The 21,249-nt window shown below is 37.4% G+C and overlaps 1 protein-coding gene across 1 annotated transcript in view; it reads left to right on the top strand.

Annotated features, from left to right (window-relative positions):
- Positions 1-17,392, top strand: part of UBR5 (ubiquitin protein ligase E3 component n-recognin 5) — an 84,702-nt gene extending 67,310 nt beyond the window's left edge. The window contains exons 41-60 of the mRNA XM_041470565.1: positions 2,020-2,231; positions 2,587-2,817; positions 4,609-4,682; positions 5,248-5,420; positions 5,520-5,633; positions 6,185-6,405; positions 7,044-7,164; positions 7,276-7,374; positions 7,636-7,879; positions 8,468-8,579; positions 9,105-9,249; positions 9,550-9,680; positions 10,559-10,619; positions 10,946-11,121; positions 11,493-11,577; positions 12,445-12,600; positions 12,981-13,094; positions 14,336-14,480; positions 15,059-15,144; positions 16,229-17,392. Of these exons, the coding sequence (XP_041326499.1) occupies positions 2,020-2,231; positions 2,587-2,817; positions 4,609-4,682; positions 5,248-5,420; positions 5,520-5,633; positions 6,185-6,405; positions 7,044-7,164; positions 7,276-7,374; positions 7,636-7,879; positions 8,468-8,579; positions 9,105-9,249; positions 9,550-9,680; positions 10,559-10,619; positions 10,946-11,121; positions 11,493-11,577; positions 12,445-12,600; positions 12,981-13,094; positions 14,336-14,480; positions 15,059-15,144; positions 16,229-16,441 (2,913 nt within the window). The 3' untranslated portion in view covers positions 16,442-17,392. The remainder of the gene's footprint in view (positions 1-2,019; positions 2,232-2,586; positions 2,818-4,608; positions 4,683-5,247; positions 5,421-5,519; positions 5,634-6,184; positions 6,406-7,043; positions 7,165-7,275; positions 7,375-7,635; positions 7,880-8,467; positions 8,580-9,104; positions 9,250-9,549; positions 9,681-10,558; positions 10,620-10,945; positions 11,122-11,492; positions 11,578-12,444; positions 12,601-12,980; positions 13,095-14,335; positions 14,481-15,058; positions 15,145-16,228) is intronic.
- The last annotated feature ends 3,857 nt before the right edge of the window (positions 17,393-21,249 follow it).

Below are 21,249 nucleotides of genomic sequence, written 5' to 3'. Positions count from 1 at the left end.
AAAACGTAATTTCAATACAACTGGGTTTTTAAGGTAAAATTATAGAATTGTTGAGATTGAAAGTGACCTCTGGCATATTGGCTAATCTAAATTTCTTTGAGGGTCAAAAGGAGCAGGCTGCTCAGGACTGTCTGATTAGGTTTTGAATATCTCCAAGGATGGAGATTCCACAGCTGCTCTGTTAAATGTTTGACAGACTTCACAGTGAAAGAGGATTTTTCTTGAGTTTAAAGAGACGTACCAAGTATTTCAATTGTTGCCCACTTGTCCATTCACTGGGTATCACTAAGAAGAGTCTGGCTTTGTGTACTTCATGCCTTTTTGTCAGGTGTTTGTACACACTGGTAAGATTCTCCTGAGTTTGTTTCTTCAGTCTATTCCCAGTAGTCCCAGCATTCTCAGCCTCTTCTTATGTTAAGAGAGAGTGTGAGCTAAAGTAACTGTGGTCACTTATTTAATGAAATTGGTCGTATTTCATATACATATATTCTTTCAAAAAAAGGATCTTACGTTGATTTTGTTTAAACAGTGTCTGACTGGTACATAATTAATAGTTAAGTCAGAATTGACTAGGGATTTCTGCTAGACATCTGTTGCCATATTCTATTTGACATGAACTGTGGAGTCTATATAAGAAGAAAGTTAGTAAGGGCCAAATAATTAAATCAGATAAAATATTTGTACAGGTGAATGTACTGTTCACTGTCCCTTCCTTCAGGGACATGGTCATCCTTTCCATGTTAGGCACATACTTTTTATACAGTGCTCTTGACTGTCTGTTTTTGAAAATTCGTGTAAAATGCATCTGTAGAGAAAATGCATGTCAGACAGCAGTCTTCCCCTTCATATATAGACATTTGTTTCAGAGACTGGCAAGACTGGAGGGACTCCAGAGTGTTCAGAAAGTATGTATCAACTTGTACCTGGGCATAGTGTGTAGGGTGAAATTGTATGTACTGAATTTAGTGCAGAAGTCAGCTGTGAACAACACAGCTCCTGTGTGGGGGCAGGAAATCAAGGGATGCTCTTTTCTGTTAGCAGGGATGTGGAAACAGCTGACAATATATTTCTTTGTAATTGAGCCACATGGTATTTGTATGGCTCTATTTTCACAGTGTGATGGAAGGAAAGGACTTGTGATTTGTGAGAGGAAGGCTGGAAAGATACTCTGAGACAAACACTGGGGTAAACAAACAGGAAAAGAAATGACAGAGTGTAGTTTTATTATGGAGGAGGCTAAAATAATTTTCTGTTCAAGAGATTCTTAATGGGAAAAGTGACCAGGAGATCTGTCCAGCTGAGGCAGCAAGAGGTTTATATTAGAACAGGAAACCTGAACAGCGGAGGTTTCGTTTGGACACAGAAATGGGGTTGAGACAGCATTTTGTTAGTTTAGTGCATTAGAAGTGTGAGGGATATTCTTGAAGGCCAGAATGCAGAGGAATGAAGAAAGCAGACTAATGTTGGATCAAAAAAATCCAACAGGTCAGTGGAGTTAGCAGATGGTAAGAAAAGCAGGCTGCAGAGCCAGTAGTGGGAAAGGATGAAGCAAAGATAAGACCAGGAGGTGAGACTTGTATGCAGACATAGTTCTCTGTGCAGGTCTTAACTTTGTTGTCTTCAGTGAGTAATTTGCAAGGGGTGAAGAATGGTGAAAGATCTGGCTGATGAATTCCACAGCAAGATGAGGGCTGTTAAAGCTAATAGAAAGTCAGGAATTCAGCTCAGATTGTCAAGTTGTGTGCATCTGGGAGATACTGAGTGGTCATGATTAGAGGAGTAGAAGAGATGCCTGAAAGAGAGAGAGGTGGTGAGAATGCTTTATAGATACCAAAGTGTTAAGCAATGAGAGCTGCATACCACCACTGTAAATCAGCACTGTCAACAGAGCTTTCAGAAACTGATCATCAGTAATTCCTGAGCATGGTTTTACAGCCTCTTTGTAGGGAACCAGGAAGATTTCATTCTCATCATCTAGTTCTATTGTTTGCAAAACCAATTAAATCTCATTTTCTATAGAATTATGTGGAAGAAAAGCTTATTCCTACTTGGAATTGGATGGTCAGTATCATGGACTCTACTGAAGCTCAGCTGCGTTATGGTTCGGCATTATCATCTGCTGGCGATCCTGGGCATCCAAATCATCCTCTCCATGCTTCTCAGAACTCAGCTAGAAGGGAAAGGATGACAGCCCGTGAGGAAGCCAGCTTGAGAACACTTGAGGGAAGAAGGTATGAAAATAGTTTGATTACTGCATGCAGTATGAATTATCAGTTTTATAGTCAAATCTTATTCACAGACATCTTAGGAATCTAATTCTGCAGTGCTGGAATGTAGTTGCTGTTTTGATTTAAGTTGGCTTTCCTGTGTTGTTGCTACTATTCGGTTTATTCTGACATGCTAGATTCATCTTGAGCATTAACTGTTTACAATGTACTGCATCTGACCTGCTTGTTTTATGCTTTTAGCTTGTTACAACTATTTTTCATTGAGATTTTACATCCAAATTGCAAATATAGGGGTTATAAATAACGTGTTCTCCTGTGATGCCTGATGTGTCTGTATTCAATCCTTCTCCTTCACTAGACGTGCTACTTTGCTCAGTGCCCGTCAGGGAATGATGTCAGCACGCGGTGATTTCCTGAACTACGCACTGTCCTTGATGCGTTCTCACAACGATGAGCACTCGGATGTTCTTCCTGTTCTAGATGTCTGCTCACTAAAGCACGTAGCATATGTTTTTCAAGCCCTTATTTATTGGATTAAGGCAATGAATCAGCAGACAACGTTGGATACTCCTCAGCTGGAAAGGAAAAGGTACTGAGGTTGACTCCTAGAAACAAAACCTACGTAAAAGTGGCATAAGCCCTTTTGTTTCAGTCATAGGTATTTTCCTCAGCAGGTTACATAAATATGTGCATTAATCTGTATGTCTGTGTGTGGGCGTGTGTAGTAACATACATATTATAAATGTATGTAGTAACATACAAATTGTAAAAATAATTTCTATAATGGTCTATAATGTACCTGTGTTTGATAAGCCTGTTGCAGTACCTTCTTCATTTCTTTTTATGCTGTAAAATGTTTTCTTACTGTTGAAACTTGAGTTGGATTTTTAACTCTGTAGCAGTGCCTCTAGAAGACATACTCAGGACAGTTTCTCAGTTCATTACATGAGACATGCATTTGACTTACTTAGATATCTGTCAAACATGTTAGAGATGACATTGGAGAAAATGTCATTGTCTGATATGATGGGCTTTGTGGTTTTGTTTTCTGTTTGGTTATATGCATTTGAAACTCACCTGATATTTAAAGCACAGTAGGGAAATCAATGGCTGGAAATGTCCTTGAGTTGGAAAACTGCTATTTCAACTATGGCATTTTACAAGGTGCATTTATTAATTTTGAGATGTCTTAAGATTTCTTTTTATATTTTTTTCATTTCAAATGCCAGTTAATGCTAATAGAAATGTCCACCTGTTGGTAGTCTACACCCTCTGTTCTCATTTCTTACTAGGTTTTTAGGTAATGTACCCAAGCAGTCCTAGTCAACAGTTAAATGCAGATCTTTGCCCCTTTTTGCTCCTAATTTTCAATACTGCGGGTCAAGCTTAACTTTGCATTTTCTCTACAAATTTAACTGTAAAATATGAGATATTAATATTTTAGATATATGTTGGACTGCTGCTTCAGTTGCAATAATGTGTTCTGTTTATCTTGGTAATGTAAGGTTTGTTATGACCTCAAAGGTGTACCAAAAGGAGTATTACCAACAGTAGTTTCCTCACAAGTAAGAATGCTGTAGTACAGTAGTTATAGCCACAGCTTTAACCCTTTTCCAGGCAATAACATACTTTTAGAAGCTGCTTTTCAAAAAAAAAAAAAAACCTGAAATTTTTTCAGAATTTTGGAAAAATTGTGAAACATACTGAAATCTGACAAATAACTTCATTAAAGAATTGGGAAATTTGCATGAAATGCTTTTAAAACTGTGAAGGCCTAGACCTTTTCAATTAAAAGTGAGTGGTTCAAACAGTTGCTTCCATTAGATGATATATTAGTGGTGTGAGTAAAATGAATTTTATCAGTCTTCATCTAGTTTCAGAACACATTTCACAATGCATAAATGCCAGAAATTAATAGTAATCAAAGTTCTTGACAGAACAGTAGTATAATATAGTGAAATCAAGTTTTTAATGTGCAGCTTGCTGATTTACCTTCTGGAATGACATAGGTGAGATTATTTTTAAATTTCAAAATAGTATTCACTTGCATATTTCTTCCACTAATGCAGAGTTCCTAGGATTTTATATTGATATAGTGTTTAAAACCAAGTGTCACTGCCCAAAGCTGTAACTTTTAAGATCAAAGTTGGTAGGTGGCCAGATGGCTCTAAGGGTAACTGTGTGAGTGATGCAGTGAGGATGTAATGAGAAGTTCTCTATGGTGCTTCATTTTTAGTTTTGTTTTTGTTATGTATAAATCTTAAGTACACTTCCTGATTATGCTACAGATATAGATGTTTTGCCTAATAATTTCTTCAAGATGATTGACTCTTTTTTGTTTTCTTTTGTTTTGTTGTTGTTTTGGGTGTTTTTTATTAAGAACTCGTGAGCTTTTGGAACTGGGTCTTGACAACGAAGATTCTGAACATGAAAATGATGATGATACCAATCAAAGTTAGTATAAAAGAACTGACATAGCATACCAAAATGCCAGACTTTCTTAGTGCCTTTTCCCTTTAGCTAGCTGAGATTTTGAATAAATTTTGCTTCTTGTGTATGTAAGTTGGGTTTAGTATGATTTTTTTAGCATTGTTACTTTACCAAGTTTCTTCTGCCATTGCCTGTTTCATTGCCTCAAATTTCAGGGCCATCTTTTCATCTCCTTTTTCAATAAACTTCAGCATTTCTGCCCTTACCTACCATTCTACATAAAAATTTGAGTCATAGTTAAACTGATCCTTTGATCCGATGAAACTGTGCTGAAAACAGTAGAATATATACTCCTACATACAGTGTAGGAGTGCCTGTTCAGTAAAGCTAGGTATAGTAAAAAGAATAAAAACTGTAACTAAGCAAATTAATAAAGATACAGCATTTGCAGAAGCATCCTGTGGAAGTACTAAATTTGCAGAGATTCTCCTCTAGTCAGGTAGCTAATAGGGAAAGATATTAATTTTTCGCTTGTTATATCCTTTGCTTTTATAACTGTGAAAACTGATTTGAAATCTCTGATATTCAGGTGCTACACTGAACGACAAGGATGATGACACCCTCCCAGCAGAGACTGGCCAAAACCATCCATTTTTCAGACGGTCAGACTCTATGACATTCCTCGGCTGCATTCCACCCAATCCTTTTGAGGTTCCTCTGGCAGAGGCCATCCCCTTGGCAGACCAGCCACATCTATTACAGGTGACATTAGAGATGGTGTTTTGGAAGAAAACTGCAGTTTGCTTTTTCATTCCTCACCGAAGTGTATTATTGACCCAGAGCACTTCTGTTGCTTTTCAGCCAAATGCTCGCAAAGAGGATCTGTTCGGCCGACCCAGTCAGGGTCTGTACTCATCTTCTGCCAACAGTGGCAAGTGCTTAGTGGAAGTTACAGTGGATAGAAACTGCCTTGAGGTAAATGTAAAGCTTTATTATTTTAAACAATATGATAATTTAAACTAGAACCTTCATTCCTTAAGAAGACACCTTAATGTTTTCAGAGAGAATTTGATGTAGCTTTTGGAATGATAATTTAAAAGCCCAGTGCTTCTGAAAACTTGAAGTCTTTATGAAAAGTATGCTTAATATAGAAACTTGATGATTATTGACTTACAGCAGCTTTCAGGTAATATTTTTAAATGCAGCAGTACAATTCTGAGTTAATTTTAGAATGCTAATTATATAATTGTTTTTGATAAAAAGCTTTAAATCTTCCTATAGTCTTTCCAGTAGATTTGACTTGCCTTCAGACTGAACATTAATTGGCAAGCATATTAAATGCAAACATACAGTGGGGAAATTTTTTTTTTTCTGTATTTATTGAAATGATTTATGTCACTGTGTTTTAACAGGTCAGTTACAGTGTTCATTTTTGTGTGATTTAAAATACACACCTATGAATATATGTGCTGAAAAAGCCTTCTAGTCTGCTTTGAAAGTGCAGCTAAATTTTACTTCTCCTTTAGGTTCTTCCAACTAAAATGTCTTATGCAGCCAACTTAAAAAATGTTATGAGCATGCAAAATCGGCAGAGGAAGGAAGGGGAAGAACAAAATGTGCCTACAGAAGAATCTGAGAGTTCAAAACCAGGGCCTTCAGCTCACGATCTTGCAGCACAACTGAAAAGCAGCTTGTTGGCAGAGATAGGATTGACAGAAAGTGAAGGGCCACCCCTCACATCTTTCAGGTAGCTGAGTTAAAAATTACATTTTGAAATATTACTGCTCTGATAAATGGCTGTTTGGGACTCTGGAAAGTCTTTTTGAAATTAAAATGGGTAGCCTAATTTAGTTTGGATTTGTAGTTTGTGATTAATAGCTTCTAAACTGAATAGTTGAACAGTCTTCAAAGAGGTCTGTGCAAACTGTAGACAAATTCCTTTACTCCCTGACTTCCTGCTGCAGACCTACTGTGATGTCCTGGGTAGCCAGGCTGAGCAGTTGGAATTGACAGCTTGCCGTCTGTGTCTGGTGGTGCTGCCCACACTCAACACAGTTACAGATTGACCTGCCCTCCTTCAAATTGCAGCTGTTGTAAAAGAAATTAAGGTCTTGGTTGATGGGAGACCAGTAACAGTGAATTCCACACAGCACCAAAAGCTACATGCTTTTGGAGTAATTACCCTTTGGAAGCAAGAGTTGTGTTTCTGCTGAAACTAAGCAGATTCATGTGCTTTTGCGCACAGACTTAGTGTACTGTGTTGTTGTCTATCAGGAATAAAAAACTTAGTTGAATGCAGAGGGTAAGGAAAAGCTGAAGTACACAAAATGTGTCTGAAATTTAACTTGATTCCACACATCTGTCATTTTTTCTTCTCTCTGTCAGGCCTCAGTGTAGCTTCATGGGCATGGTTATTTCCCATGACATGTTGCTGGGACGTTGGCGCCTTTCTTTGGAGTTGTTTGGTAGAGTATTCATGGAAGATGTTGGAGCAGAGCCTGGATCGGTATGTATTTCTCAGTGTAAGGACACTTCTTCTTACAGCTAAATTGTGACTCTCCCTAATTATTCTGATTTTGGTGTTTGTGTTTGGTTTTTTTTTTTTTTAAATTTTTAGATCCTGACTGAATTAGGTGGCTTTGAAGTAAAGGAGTCAAAATTCCGCAGGGAGATGGAAAAACTTAGAAACCAGCAATCAAGGGATTTAACATTGGAGGTAAAAAATGTTAGTTTATCTTCATATAATTTTTCATTAAAAGTTGAATTATTACAGTAAACTCATAGGAAAATTTGTATTTCAGAGTCTGCAAGCAGGTGTCTTAAATCATACTTTGTGAGTTATATTGCAATTACTCTGTAGTTTTTCCCAGTCTGATGTTATTTTCTGAATCTGTGCAGCAGTGTCCAGAAATCTGTTGTGAAGATGAAAGTCTCTTAAAATGACAGTTGGTAAAGAAAGATTTTTTTTTTTTGCTAGGTTGATCGAGACAGAGACCTTCTAATTCAGCAGACCATGAGGCAGCTGAACAATCATTTTGGTCGCAGGTGTGCTACCACTCCGATGGCTGTACACAGAGTGAAAGTTACTTTTAAGGATGAGCCTGGAGAAGGCAGCGGTGTAGCACGAAGCTTTTATACTGCTATTGCACAGGCTTTTCTGTCAAATGAGAAACTGCCAAATCTAGATTGCATTCAGAATGCCAACAAGGGTACCCATACAAGTAAGTGATGCACAGCAGTTAATCTACAGAAAATATTAATAAAATCCTTGGGTGCTTTATTTACATAGAAATACTTGGCCTTGTGCCAGAGACATCTCTTGTTAGCTCAGCCCAGAATCCATAAAAATTATGCATTAGTTCTCTGGAGCAAGGAAATGGCTTTCCCCCCCCGCCCCATGTTTTCAGAAACAGGAATCACTTGTTTTTCTTGCAATATGAGTCTGCTTTAGATGTGCTCAGATTTTTTGAGTGTCCTTCTCTCCAGAAGGTAATAATTGTCAAGATTTTAGCTACTAAGTGCTTATATGTTTCATTACGGCTGTTCCATGTGACTTGCCACAAACACATTTTAGTGTTTTTGAAATATCTATAAACTGTTAAAGTATTTTATAATTTTTAAGGTGATACAAACGCTTCAGGTAGTTTCTTAAGTTTGGCTGAACCAATCAATCACTGCTTCAAGTGAAATGGTTGTTTCTCACTGATGTCTGTCAGACTCTTCCAAACCTTAGTCTTCCTTACACTGAAACTTAGGTAGGAGAGAGAAATACAAAGATGTTTAAGTTTATGAGGTTTTTTGCCCTTCAGGTCTGATGCAGAGATTGCGAAATAGGGGAGAGAGAGATCGGGAAAGGGAGCGAGAGAGAGAAATGCGGAGAAGTAGTGGCTTGCGAACTGGTTCTCGGAGAGATAGGGATAGGTAAGTGATAATCTTTATCTTGATGAAGATATTTTGTCAAATAGAGTAATAGCCTTGGATACTGTCAGGAAAGATACTTTTACTTCCTCCAGTTAAAGAAATCTCTTTCAGGAGTGATTTGCAGGGTAATTTCTTGAAATTCGGTCTCTAGTTTTAATTCTTTAAAGAACTATTATTCTTATTTTATCATTAATAGGTTATGTCTCCCCCACGGGCCATCAGTTTCTTCTGCTAAAGCAATGACAAAAACTTGTGTATTAGAATAAAATTGTGAGGTAGTTTAGAAACAACAATGCCATTGGTGGCATGTCTGATTGCTGTATCCAAAACACAAGTAATACTAAAATCTCTGGTTTATTTTGATTCTCTCTTTCTGATTCATTCTCTCCAAGCAGCTATGAGCAACACTACTATTCCAGCAGTAAAGCTAATGCTAATATCAATCTGTGTGCAAATAATATTGTTCCCAGAGGATTTTTGAATTTTTCCTCTGAAATGAGTACAAACTGCTCTGATTGTCTTAAGGGACTTCAGAAGACAACTGTCCATTGACACACGACCTTTTAGACCAGCATCAGAAGGAAATCCTAGTGATGACCCTGACCCTCTCCCAGCACACAGACAAGCCCTTGGAGAACGGCTCTACCCTCGAGTGCAAGCAATGCAACCAGTAAGACTTCCCTAATACACTTAATGATTGTTCTTGTCATCTTGTAATGTAAAAATTTAATTCCTTATCCATAATTGAAATAATTGAAACATAATTGATAGTATTCGAACTTGTAAGACTGATTTTTTTTTATTTTTTATTTTTAATTGTGTTAAGATTTTGTTTCTCTAATTTGTTTTTAGCTTAGGAGGTATCTTGTAATGCATTCTCTGTTTAAAATACCAAAACATTCTTAAGATTGTATTTGAAAATGAGAGAACTGGAGGAGAATAGTAAGACCTATCACTCCTTTATCCCCAGGCATTTGCAAGTAAAATCACAGGAATGTTGTTGGAATTGTCTCCTGCTCAGCTGCTTCTGTTACTAGCTAGTGAAGATTCCCTTAGAGCAAGAGTTGATGAAGCAATGGAACTCATTATTGCACATGGCAGGTAAAGTGAGAACTGATTTTGTGGCCAAAGCACTTGTACTGTTCACCATCTAACTCCAATACATGGAGATTATTTCTTGATAGTCTAGATATTTTTCTTTGGACAAGTGACTTTTTGGCTTTGGTTTAATCTATTCTGACTGGTTTCAGAATACGACAGTTCCTTATTGAGAGCAGCCCTGTGAGAAGGACTTGATGGGTGCTGGTGGATGAGAAACTTGGCATGAGCTGGCCATGCAATGCGCCAGATGTGTTCTGGGTTGCATCAAAAACAGCGTGGCCAGCAGGTTGAGGGAGAGGATTCTGCCCCTCTGGTGAGACCCCACCTGCACTGCTGCATCCAGCTCAGGGGTCCCCAGCACAGGAAGGACATGGACCTGTTGCAGCAAGTGCTGAGGAGATCACCAAGATGATCAGAAGAATGGAGTACCTGTCTTAAGAAGAAAGGCTGGGAGAACTGGGGTTGTTCAGCATGGAAAAGAGAAAGCTTATGGGTTACCTAATTGTGACCTTGCAGTCCCTGAAGAGAAACAACAAAAAGATGGAGAGGGACTTTATACAAGAGCACATAGTGACAATTCAAGGGGAATGGCTTCAAACTGAAAGAGAGAAGGTTTAGATTAGATAACAAGAAGAAATTCTTTACTGTGAGGATAGTAAAGCACTGCAGTGGGTTACCCAGAGAAGCTGTAGATCCCTGGAGGGGTTCAAGGCCAGGCTGGGGCTCTGAGCAACTTGCTCTAGAGGAAAGTATCCCTGCCCACCCACAGGGGGTTGGAACTAGATGATCTTCAAGGTCCCTTTCTAACCCAAACCATTCTACTATTCTGTGATTCTGTGATGGTGAAATTAAATCTGTCTTTTTATTCCCTTCTCAAGGGAGAATGGTGCTGACAGTATATTGGATCTTGGATTGCTAGACTCTTCAGATAAAGTACAGGTAATGACCTGTTGCACAAAATTTATATAAGATGAAGTTTTATTTAAATGAAATAATTTTACTTAAGTTTATTTATTTATTAAGTTTTAGTTGATTTTAAAACTGGAAGCAATTGGAAGCTTTATCATGCAAGACAAAGTTCTGTTTAATCATTTTGTTTTGAAAGGATTAACAATTAGTCAAAAGTATAAAATGTCATCATTAGGAAATATCAAAGGAATTCTTAACCAATGGAACCTGAATCTTTGGGTCCTGTGGCAAATAGCTTGATGTGTGTCAGTAACTAGAATTAAGTGTGTTAATTGCTGTTTTGACTTTCAAACCAGGAAAATAGAAAGCGACATGGATCCAGCCGCAGTGTAGTAGATATGGAATTAGACGATACAGATGATGGGGATGATAATGCACCACTTTTCTACCAACCTGGAAAACGAGGATTTTATACACCAAGACCTGGTAAAAACACAGAAGCAAGGCTGAATTGTTTCCGAAACATTGGCAGGTATTCTACCATTAACTTTTTAGTCTGAAAAAACGTAAAAGACAATCATACACAACACCAGGGAGAGTATCAATGATCCAAGCTGGAAAAAACTTTTTTTTTTAATATGGTCTCTATTTCTCACACTGAGCCTAAATAGGGGGGAATTTGCAAATGTCAACTTGAGGTTTCTTTTCCTGTTAAATTTTAATTTTTGATCCTTCTTTTTTTCAATTCTGTATGCCCTTGATTTTCATTTGTGACCGATCCATTTGGAAATCTGGCTCCAGCTTAATTCTTAGAATATTGGAACTCATAAATGTGAGTTTGCTGAAAGAGCTCTGGTGTAATTTCTGCTATACCAAAACCAACTCCAAACACATTTTTTTCAGAATCCTAGGATTGTGCTTGTTGCAGAATGAACTATGTCCCATCACATTAAATAGACACGTAATCAAAGTTCTACTTGGCAGAAAGGTAAGTTGAACATAACAATTTTAATTTCCTGTAATTACTTAAAACCTCATCTCTAGAATTGGGCTTTTTCTCCATACCATATATGTATTAACTAGCCGAGTTGATACTCAGAACTGCATGGAGATCTTTAATTTGAGAACTTTCATTTGAGAATTTAATATTTTCGTTTCCTAGATTTTGAACAGAGTAGATATACTAGAAGTCGGGTATTTGACTAAGATGTAATGATTTGTAATAGGTTAGCCTTCAACTCTCTTCAGAAACGACATACTGTCTGCTTTTTTTCTTCCTGAGACTCAGAAAGGAGAGTGTTAGATAATACTAGGCAATAGCTTACAGAAAAGCAGTTTTCTGGATATTTGAGAGAGCTCATGGAATTAATTTGTAATTAAAATTTTGTCTGAGAACAAAACTACTACCCTGGCCCAGTAAAAGCTAAAAATGTATGACAGTTTTGATGTATTAGTCAGTGGCATTGTAAGTTCTGTCTGATCCAGCAAACTTAAACCAAGGCTTGCTGTTGCTGGCCTTTCCTTAAATTCAGTTTTGATCCCATAATCAGTTACCCAACATAGTATAATCTTTAATGAAAAAGAGTTAATGGGAGAAATGGCCTTTAAATACCCCCTGGTGTCTTCCAAAAGTGATTGCCTTCTAATTATTCTCTTAAGGTTTTTCTTGTTGAATATGTATTCCTTCCAGTATTCCAGTGTACCTTCTAAAGCAGACTGAAAGTAGGAGTTCAACTACGTTTATTCTGTGTGTTTGTATCCTTTGTTGCTAGTGCATAGATCTGGCACAGATCACATCATTTCGAATACATTCTTAAACACCTGTTATGTTTCAAACTTGTATCCTTTTTTATAGGTGAACTGGCACGACTTTGCTTTTTTCGATCCGGTTATGTATGAAAGCCTTCGGCAGCTTATCCTCGCATCCCAGAGTACAGATGCTGATGCAGTGTTTGCAGCAATGGATTTAGCCTTTGCAATAGACCTGTGTAAGGAGGAGGGTGGAGGGCAGGTAAGCACAGCTAAAATTGTGGCTCTGTAGTTTTGGAGTTTGACAGTTTATGCAGGGTGTCGTGTGCACATAATCCAGGCTCTTCTCACATGGCAGATAAAACATTTTACTCTTCTTGGATTCAGTGCAGTGTTCTTAGATAATGAAGCCTGGATTTTTTTCTTTGAAAACCATATAGAGCCTACCATAGACCCTGGTAACTGTAGGCAATTCTAGGGAATCCTTAAAACTAACCTGAAGTAGTGAATTTTACTTGGGTTTGGAGGTATATTGAGCAATAAATCTCTCTGCAGCATACTGTGGTGGTTGTAATAATCTCATTTCCTTTATATCCCTTTTCTTTTTCCCCTTTTTAAATGTCCCTTATTTCTTTGCCATAGGTTGAACTTATTTCCAATGGTGTAAATATACCAGTCACTCCTCAGAATGTATATGAGTATGTCCGGAAATATGCAGAACACCGAATGTTGGTAGTAGCAGAGCAGCCTCTACATGTAAGTCTTCAGAGGAGTTTTTTTAAGAAGAAGAAAAAAAAATCTGTAATATTTCCATCAGTTAATTATTCTCCTCATTGTGGTGTTGTTAAATCAGGTTCCTTTAAAGTCTTGACAGCCTGATTAAAAGTATTTAATTTCTTTTTGTAATTGTATAGCTGTTCATGCAGTACTGTGAAGACTGAGTGAGTAATTTATTTTATAGAATGAAAGATAATTTATTTTATTGTGGGTTTCGTTGGTTAAATATATATGTTTATTTCTTGAGCTCAAATGGCACAAATCCTCTTGGAATTTTGGCTTTATATTTGGCAGCTACGTTGTTCATAATAATTTATTACCTTTGATTTGTTTGCATCCTTGTTCTAAGGAAAAATCATTTGTAAAATCACTTACACTAGCCTGGCAAGAAACGTAAAAATTGACTCAAAAACCATATTAAAAGTTTTGTGCTTTTTTTAAGCCCTCGTCAAATAACACTTACAGAATAATATATTTTTGTAGACAGTTAATGAAGGCCAGTCTGTCACATGATGCTACATCTAAACTTTGTTGCTTGTGCTCACTGTGGTTTCCTGCTTCACATCTGAGGTAGGGTAGCAGGCCAGATTACCTCTGTGCAGCTGAGGTCCAAATTCTCACAGAAAGAACATATTCCTGGAATTAAGATACTTGATCTCCATGTCTGCATATATTACTAGTTTAACTCTTGTTTGTTTTAAAAGTTGAAAATCCTTATACTCGTATTCATTTTGAAATTTTCTAAAGCAAATTGATTCATAGTATTCCATTTTGAATATGGAATTTCCTGTCTTTTCTAGATATTACTTATATAGAATATGTGTGTATGTGTGTCTGTGTGTGTAATATTTTTGAAGCAGAGTTGAGATGTGTCTGAGGAAGCAAAGTATAAGGAATATGCAAGATGCATTTTTTTTTTTAATTCTCATCAAATTCAGCGCAGCTTAGCAAAATACCTGAACATTTTCCTCTGCTCCTGGTGAGATACTAGCTCAAACCAGTACTGCTTTCTTTTGCTGTAGTAGGTAGGGTTTAAAAATTGGTGCAGTTCTTTGTTTCAGAACATTTGCATTTCAGATGATAAAGCTTTAAAAGAACAGCTCAGAGAATAATGAATCTTGAGTTAATGGGAATTTCACATGAAACTCTTGAGTAATGTGTATAAAGTCAGTCTTAAAAGTTACAGGGTTACAATCTGCATTTTGTGGTTTTCACTTAAGGCAATGAGGAAGGGGCTCCTGGATGTACTTCCAAAGAATTCATTAGAAGATTTGACAGCAGAAGATTTCAGACTCCTGGTAAATGGCTGTGGTGAAGTAAATGTGCAAATGCTAATCAGCTTTACCTCTTTCAATGATGAATCAGGTACAAAATAACTTACTCATAAACAGAGTTGCACCTATAACTTAACACTATTTTTTCTGTGTGGAGTAGTTACTAGCATTAAACTTGAACTATTAAGTCTGACATTAGTTAATAAGCCAGTGAAACCTGTAATAAAGTTATTACTTGGGATATTTTTTTACATTCCTTAGAAAATACTTTCCTTCAGTTAAGTGAGGGTGGAGAAAGCATGTTGTCCAACTTCGCTGTCACTAGATGTTAAATGCACGGATTGTATGACTGGTAGTATATCTTCCTTGTGAAAATTCTCTAAAACTATAAATATGATAGATGCAAGTTTAATACTTCCTACCTAATTTTTAAACTGTGCTTAGTTGCTGTTGGGCTTTTTGGTAAGGAGGGCAGAGTGGGAGCGTACTGAGTTATGTCAATGTTGGCCTTGCATTCAAAGCTGTTAATTTTGAAATTACTAGTCTCCAGTATCAGGACTTTATGAATGCGATTGTAGCCGAGATCCAACTTGCAGCACACGTAAAACAGGTCTCTTAGTGTTATTGTCCAGTGTAGCAGCTGAATTGTGTACTTGTTGTTTCACACAGGAGAAAATGCTGAGAAGCTTTTGCAATTCAAGCGTTGGTTTTGGTCCATAGTTGAGAAGATGAGTATGACAGAAAGACAAGATCTGGTAAGTTGTCCATTCCCACTGGAAACGTGCAGAAGAATTGGAATAAGTGGTGTCAATACTATTCTTAACTGTGTCTACCTGCAGAGACTTTGTGAAGAGTTAAGGTAGCAAAGCAGGGTAGTAGGATTGTGTAAGACTTGGTTCTGGAAACAACAGGTGTGAATCCCAGACCTTCTTGTAACTGAAAGTAAGCATGGTCTGTTCTTCTCCCTCTTCAGAGGTCTCTTACAGAAGCACAGTTTCACCCAGCACAGTTGCTCTGAAGATGAGTAACTGTGGTTATTCAGTTGTGTTGTGGGCTGGTAGGGTTTTGAGGTCAAGTTCTTTTCATGCATCATCTACTCACCTGACTTCTGTTTATCCTGAGGGTAATACGTGTGTCCTCTCTGTAAGATGTCAGTAGTGATACCATGTCCTTCTCAAAGCCCTTTAGGAATGAGAAGCATGAAATAATAAGATGCTGTTCAGGGGATTTCATTTTTAAAAACTTGCCTGTAAATTTTATTCATTGTACACCTCTTAAAACAGTTTGTTTTTAACTTCCTACTCTTTAAGGTACTATCTCTCCCTCACAGTCTACTGAAAGGAAACAAAGAGTACTCTGAAAAGTGCAAACCCTAGAGCACATTTTTCAAGGGGCGTCTATGCTTACACTTTGGTGGTGACTCAGTATTTCACACTTGAGATAATAAACCAAGTACTCTCTGTTGCTCTCTTTTGGCTGTACCAGTACTAAATCCTGTAGTCTCCGTCTGGTTTGTGAGACATTCCTGATTCAATTTGTATTGATGGCAGTCACCACCTTCCCAGATGGATTTTTGGACATGCTGTTTGCTGAGGATTTGTTGATACAGGATAATTTTGAGTGCTGCTTTTATCAGTTTTATGAATGAGCAGTTGATGAAGGGAGGTGAAGGAAGCTACTACAGAAGAAAGTAGAATGACTGCGGAGTTTAGTTTGGCATATTTAGGAGCACATAGTATGATTAATCCTGCTGTGACTGTGTAGTTCTTTTTTAACCTATCCCTACACCATTTGTAGGCAGTATGAATCTTAATTTTAAACGCTGTCTTCTTTTTTCAGGTTTACTTTTGGACCTCAAGTCCATCATTGCCTGCCAGTGAGGAGGGGTTCCAGCCTATGCCATCCATCACAATAAGGCCACCAGATGACCAACATCTTCCAACAGCAAACACTTGCATTTCTCGCCTTTATGTCCCACTCTATTCCTCTAAGCAGATTTTGAAACAAAAATTGTTACTCGCCATTAAGACCAAGAATTTTGGTTTTGTGTAGAGTATAAAAAGTGTGTATTGCTGTGTAATATTACTAGCTAAGTTTTGTAGATTTTTCCATTTGTCTATAAAAGTTTATGAAAGTTAATGCTGTCATACCCCTGGTGGTACTTCAGAGATTTAAATGCAAACATTCCTGTACTAAATTTGTAACATAAAGGCCTAAGGAGCACTAGCAATTTGTGATTGCAACAGTTTGCTAGTCAATAACTCCTTTGCCTAACCCCAGCCAAAGATGACAGCAGAACAATATAATTTACACTGTGATTTATCTTTTTGCTGAGGGAAAATATGTAAAATGTTCTGAAAATTCACTGCTGCCTTTGTGGAAAGTGTTTCAGCAAAGGTTCTTGTATAGAGGGAGTAGGGAATTTCAAAATAAAAAATTAAGTATGTTCTGTGTTTTTAACTTTTTTTTATGGTGTTTAATTTGTGGCTGGCTGCAGTTGTGTATCATGTATATTGAACTTGTAAAAAGTTCCTGACAGCTCAGATCCCAGAGGTGGGATTGTTCACTTATGAAAACCACTTCCATTGCAATTTTTGTTCTATTGCATTGAAATCTGGCACATCAGATACCATTACTAATATTTTGCATGTAATCTGTACCTTTAGTGGGGTTTTTTCCCTGTACATATTTGATGAGGCCAATGCACAGTATTTCATAGTTCACAATCAACATTTTTGTATCCTTGTTACAGTGAACAGACAGTCAGGAGATTGTTCCACTACCAGTTCTAACCAACACTTGTACTACTACATTATCTAACTATGTAAACTCAGCCTGGGCACTTTCTGGTAACTGTAAAATGTTTATAAGATCATGACTATTGAAGATACATTTTTTGGAAAACTTTAATGTTCGTGAGCTGCTTAACTTCTTTTGTATCTAGCCTTTTTTTAAGTATCTTGTTACAGTTTTTTAATAAAGAAATTACAGACGAAATACCAAGTCATACTGAAGAAACAATAGTTTTTATTTATTAAGCCATTTATACTTTAGCTAACAGCACACACTAAACATTGTTGGTCATTAAAAATCTGAATTTTGTAGCTGAAAAATTGACATGCAGAAGACATTTAGCCCACATTTTACAGTTAGCAGAGAATCCGGAAAGAAATGGGCCAGGCAACCCCTCCTTTTAACAGAATTGGTTTGAAGGAAAAGTGGCTTGTTCTGAAAAATCTCAAGGCAATTAGGTTAGAATAAAATTCTCCAACTTCATTGTAATGAGTTCTACTGTATGTTCACTTTTGAAGTGCTTGGTTACTTTTGGGGAGGGCAGTCTTTGACCATAATCTAGGATTTCTTTTCCCTAAGGCTTGAGAGATTTTTGAGTTAGAAATTGGTTGATGAAGAAAGGAGCTACTTTTTCAGTGTCAAAATAAATTTACGAAAGCTTAGCAGACTGAAATATTGAGGGATAAGAAATTTTGTGGTGGTGATGTTCTACTTTCTTGCTTCTCCAACCCCATTAGTCCACGTTAATGATTTTTTTTTCCTCCCTTTTGTTGGGAAGAGCTGAAGTAATGTTCCATCCAAATACTAGTAGAACTCACCTTTGCCAGAGCTCCTCTGGGTTTTCCTTTCTGTCAGCTAGTTGTAGGATGACCAAAAGTTACCTACATCTGATTTTCAAAAAAGCCTCTTCATTTATTTAGTTGCTAAAGGTATGGAGTACAGTTGATACCACGAATTCTGATCACCAGTTGCCAAATTGATGCTGAAAATCCTTTTTTTCTAAATAAGGTGGATTGTTTCAGGCTTGTGTAGTTAAACTGCAGATAAATAACTAGATGTAGAATTATTTCTGCAAGTACTAATACTTCCTTTAAATCGATCATCCTAGAAAAGGATAGTTTCAATGTATGAGAATTGGAGCTAGATTTCCTGTTGTGACCTCCAATGTATCTTAAGTTCAAAACTGATTTTACTATGCTAAAAAGAAAAAGCAGTACAGCCTCACAAATCTAGGTAGAGTCATTTTAGTATAGAGAAAATTTATGCTGGTATGGCTGTTCTCTAATACTAAGGAGGATAAGTTACAAAGGTACAAAGCAACATCTACCTTATGCCTGGCTATCAAACTGCTGTGATTGTTTCCACTTCCAAAACTGCCTCTAACTGAAATGTGCAAAGTTAGCAGAAAGCAACAAAAGAAACTGTTTAGAATAGGCATCAAAACTCCAGTCTGTAAAATAAAGCTCCCTCCTCACAAAGCTTTGTGAGGCTTGATGTACTGAGAATTATCCAAGGCCCTTGGATGAAAGGCCATATATACATGTAAAGTACTGTGTATATATATATGTATTGTGTGTATATGTATATAAGTGTATGTGTATGTATAACATATAAATATATGTTATATGTATATATATTTCTGTATATAGATTAAGCATTTTTTAAGTCCTGTAATGTATAGCTAGACAAAAGTTATGCAGATAGCACAGTAGCTCACCATATATACACACACAAGGCATTCTGGTAAGCAGAGAGGGAATTTAGAATGATATATGCTGTCGTCAATGATTTGAAATATGTATGTAGCTTTATAAATAGCTTTTTTTCCTCTGTATGGTATATTTAAACTATATCAAGATTTTAATAAGAAAAATGTTTATTAAAATCATACACCTCCTCTCCCTTTGACTTAAGCCCTTCTGTTAGTTCACTTAAAATGTGGTAGAGAAACTAGTTAAATTCTGTAATATTTACACTTTTTTAATAGTCTAAATCCTTAGCTGTTCACCATTGCTGAAAGAGGAGATAAAGGTAGCTACTAATAAAATGTTATAACCAACTACTAGAGTAGGTCCTAATCTGAATCTAGAGAAAACTTGATACTTCAGTGCTAATTTCTGTGACTAATTCTTGGCTTTGGTTTCTTTTACTTAGCTAGCTGTATCCAGCAAAAGGTAAATCACTTGCTCCAGCTTTGATAATTTTCCAGGAATGAAAAATTGCCATCAAGTGGTCTTTCCCACCTGTGTGGTTTGGAAGTGGTTTTTCTTTCCTGCAAGTTAGTAATTTGGTCCCTAGATCACAAGCAGTGATAAAGCTGTAAACTGGCAATCTTGTGAATCCAAACCAATACCCTTGCACAGCAGCATTCAGGGAGGCAGAGGAAAGGAAATTTTCCTCAACTCTTAAACAAGGTTTATCTTTGTATGCAGGTTGTGCAAGCGATACAGACCTGCTGTTTTTCAGAAGTTTATTTCCATGCGCGTGAAGGGAAGTGAGTAGTGAGCAGGGCTGCACCTCCATGGTAGTTGGTGTGCAGGTGGGAGAAGTTCCCCAGACACCACCAACCACCTCCTGTGTGGTTGTTTCTCAGAGAGAGCCAGAATTCAGCACAGCTCCTGGTCACCCTTAACACCACATGAAAGATTGTTCTCTAAGCTTGTGCTAACCTGCTCCTTTCTATGCTAACTGCTGTGCCCTGACTCCCTCTTTATAGGGTCCCACAGCCTGCGGATCATGTGGCTGTGTGCTTCTCTAAATGCCATTCTGAGCTGCTTCTCTGTCCGTGCTCTTCACTTGGATTTTTCTGGCTTCCTCTCTGTAAGGCAAACTGGATACCTTGTTTGGTAGCTCTGATTCCCTTCCTCTTTCAAACTTCATAGGATTTGACCTTTTTTCTGAACTCTTTGGTTTGCCTATTTAGTAACAGGTCTGCTAAAATCAAATAGAAAATTCTGTATGTCCAGATTAGCTGGATTTCAGCGTGTGTGGCATTATCTTATTCTGAGGTGGAAGGTTTGTCCACACATTAAAATGTGTAGGTGAATGGGTTGTGTGAAAGCTTCAGTGACTGCCTGGAAGTCACAGTGCTGGAAGTTTCCACATGATCTCCGTGGGGAGGACATGAACAGGCTTCGCAGCTGGAAGTGTGGCCTCCATCACAGTGCAGTCATTGCCCAGCAGGACTTCTGGCATTTATCAGGAGTTCTGATGGATCCTTTGCTAGTTGGAAATTGCTTTTGTGGCTTTCATTTGCAGTTATTTCAGATTTGCTGAACCGAGAAGCGTGGAGGGCTTTTAACTTTTTATAAATTATTTATGGATTTTTTGTGGAGTTGTCTAAGAGGGTAACTTCATGTCATGCTTAAAACACGATCCTGTGAGAGATTATTTCCCCCCTTTGTCAATGGCTTAATATAAAGGTATTTTTAGTCTATTATCACCACAAACTACTATTATATTAGTAGACTGTTTAGCATAACAAGAGGCAGGCAGTTGGTTGCTCCCAGGTATTTCAGGGCTTTTCCATATTGGTGAAACTCTTCAGTATCCCTTTGTCCAGTGGCAGAGGCAGCTAACCAAATGAGTATGCTTGAATACTGCAGTCATGTTGGAAAAGAGATTGTTGCCACAACCTATGGTGAGGTTCCTCTGCATGGAGACTGCAAGGAGACTTAAAGAAATTTAAGGCTTTAGACATACTGAAATAATTCACAAATTGATTTTCTGAGAGGGGAACAGTGCTAAGCTGAAAAGCAGATTTCACTTTATCAATGAAAATTCTTCCATTTACCTGAAATGGCATTTTCATATACAAAATTAGACTTATAACCCATTGTAAAAGGCAGCTGAGTATTCCCCCAAAAAGTAACACCTTTTGGAGGAGGGAAGAAAGAGGTAGGACAGTTAAAACAGTGATGATTACATTTGCCACAGCAGTGAGGAACTTAAGGGAGGAATACAGCTTCCACCACCAGGGAGCTTGTTCTAAACAGGACATTGTAGGTACAGCTGAGTAATCTGAAATCGTGCAAAATTGTGCATAATGCTGTATTTCATTTGTATGT

Source organism: Pyrgilauda ruficollis, unplaced genomic scaffold, assembly GCF_017590135.1.
Source record: "Pyrgilauda ruficollis isolate IOZ18807 unplaced genomic scaffold, ASM1759013v1 scaffold25, whole genome shotgun sequence".
NCBI classification, from domain to species: Eukaryota; Metazoa; Chordata; class Aves; order Passeriformes; family Passeridae; genus Pyrgilauda; species Pyrgilauda ruficollis.
The sequence above is the reverse complement of the archived record's forward strand: the minus strand, read 5'-3'. Positions and strand labels throughout refer to the sequence as shown.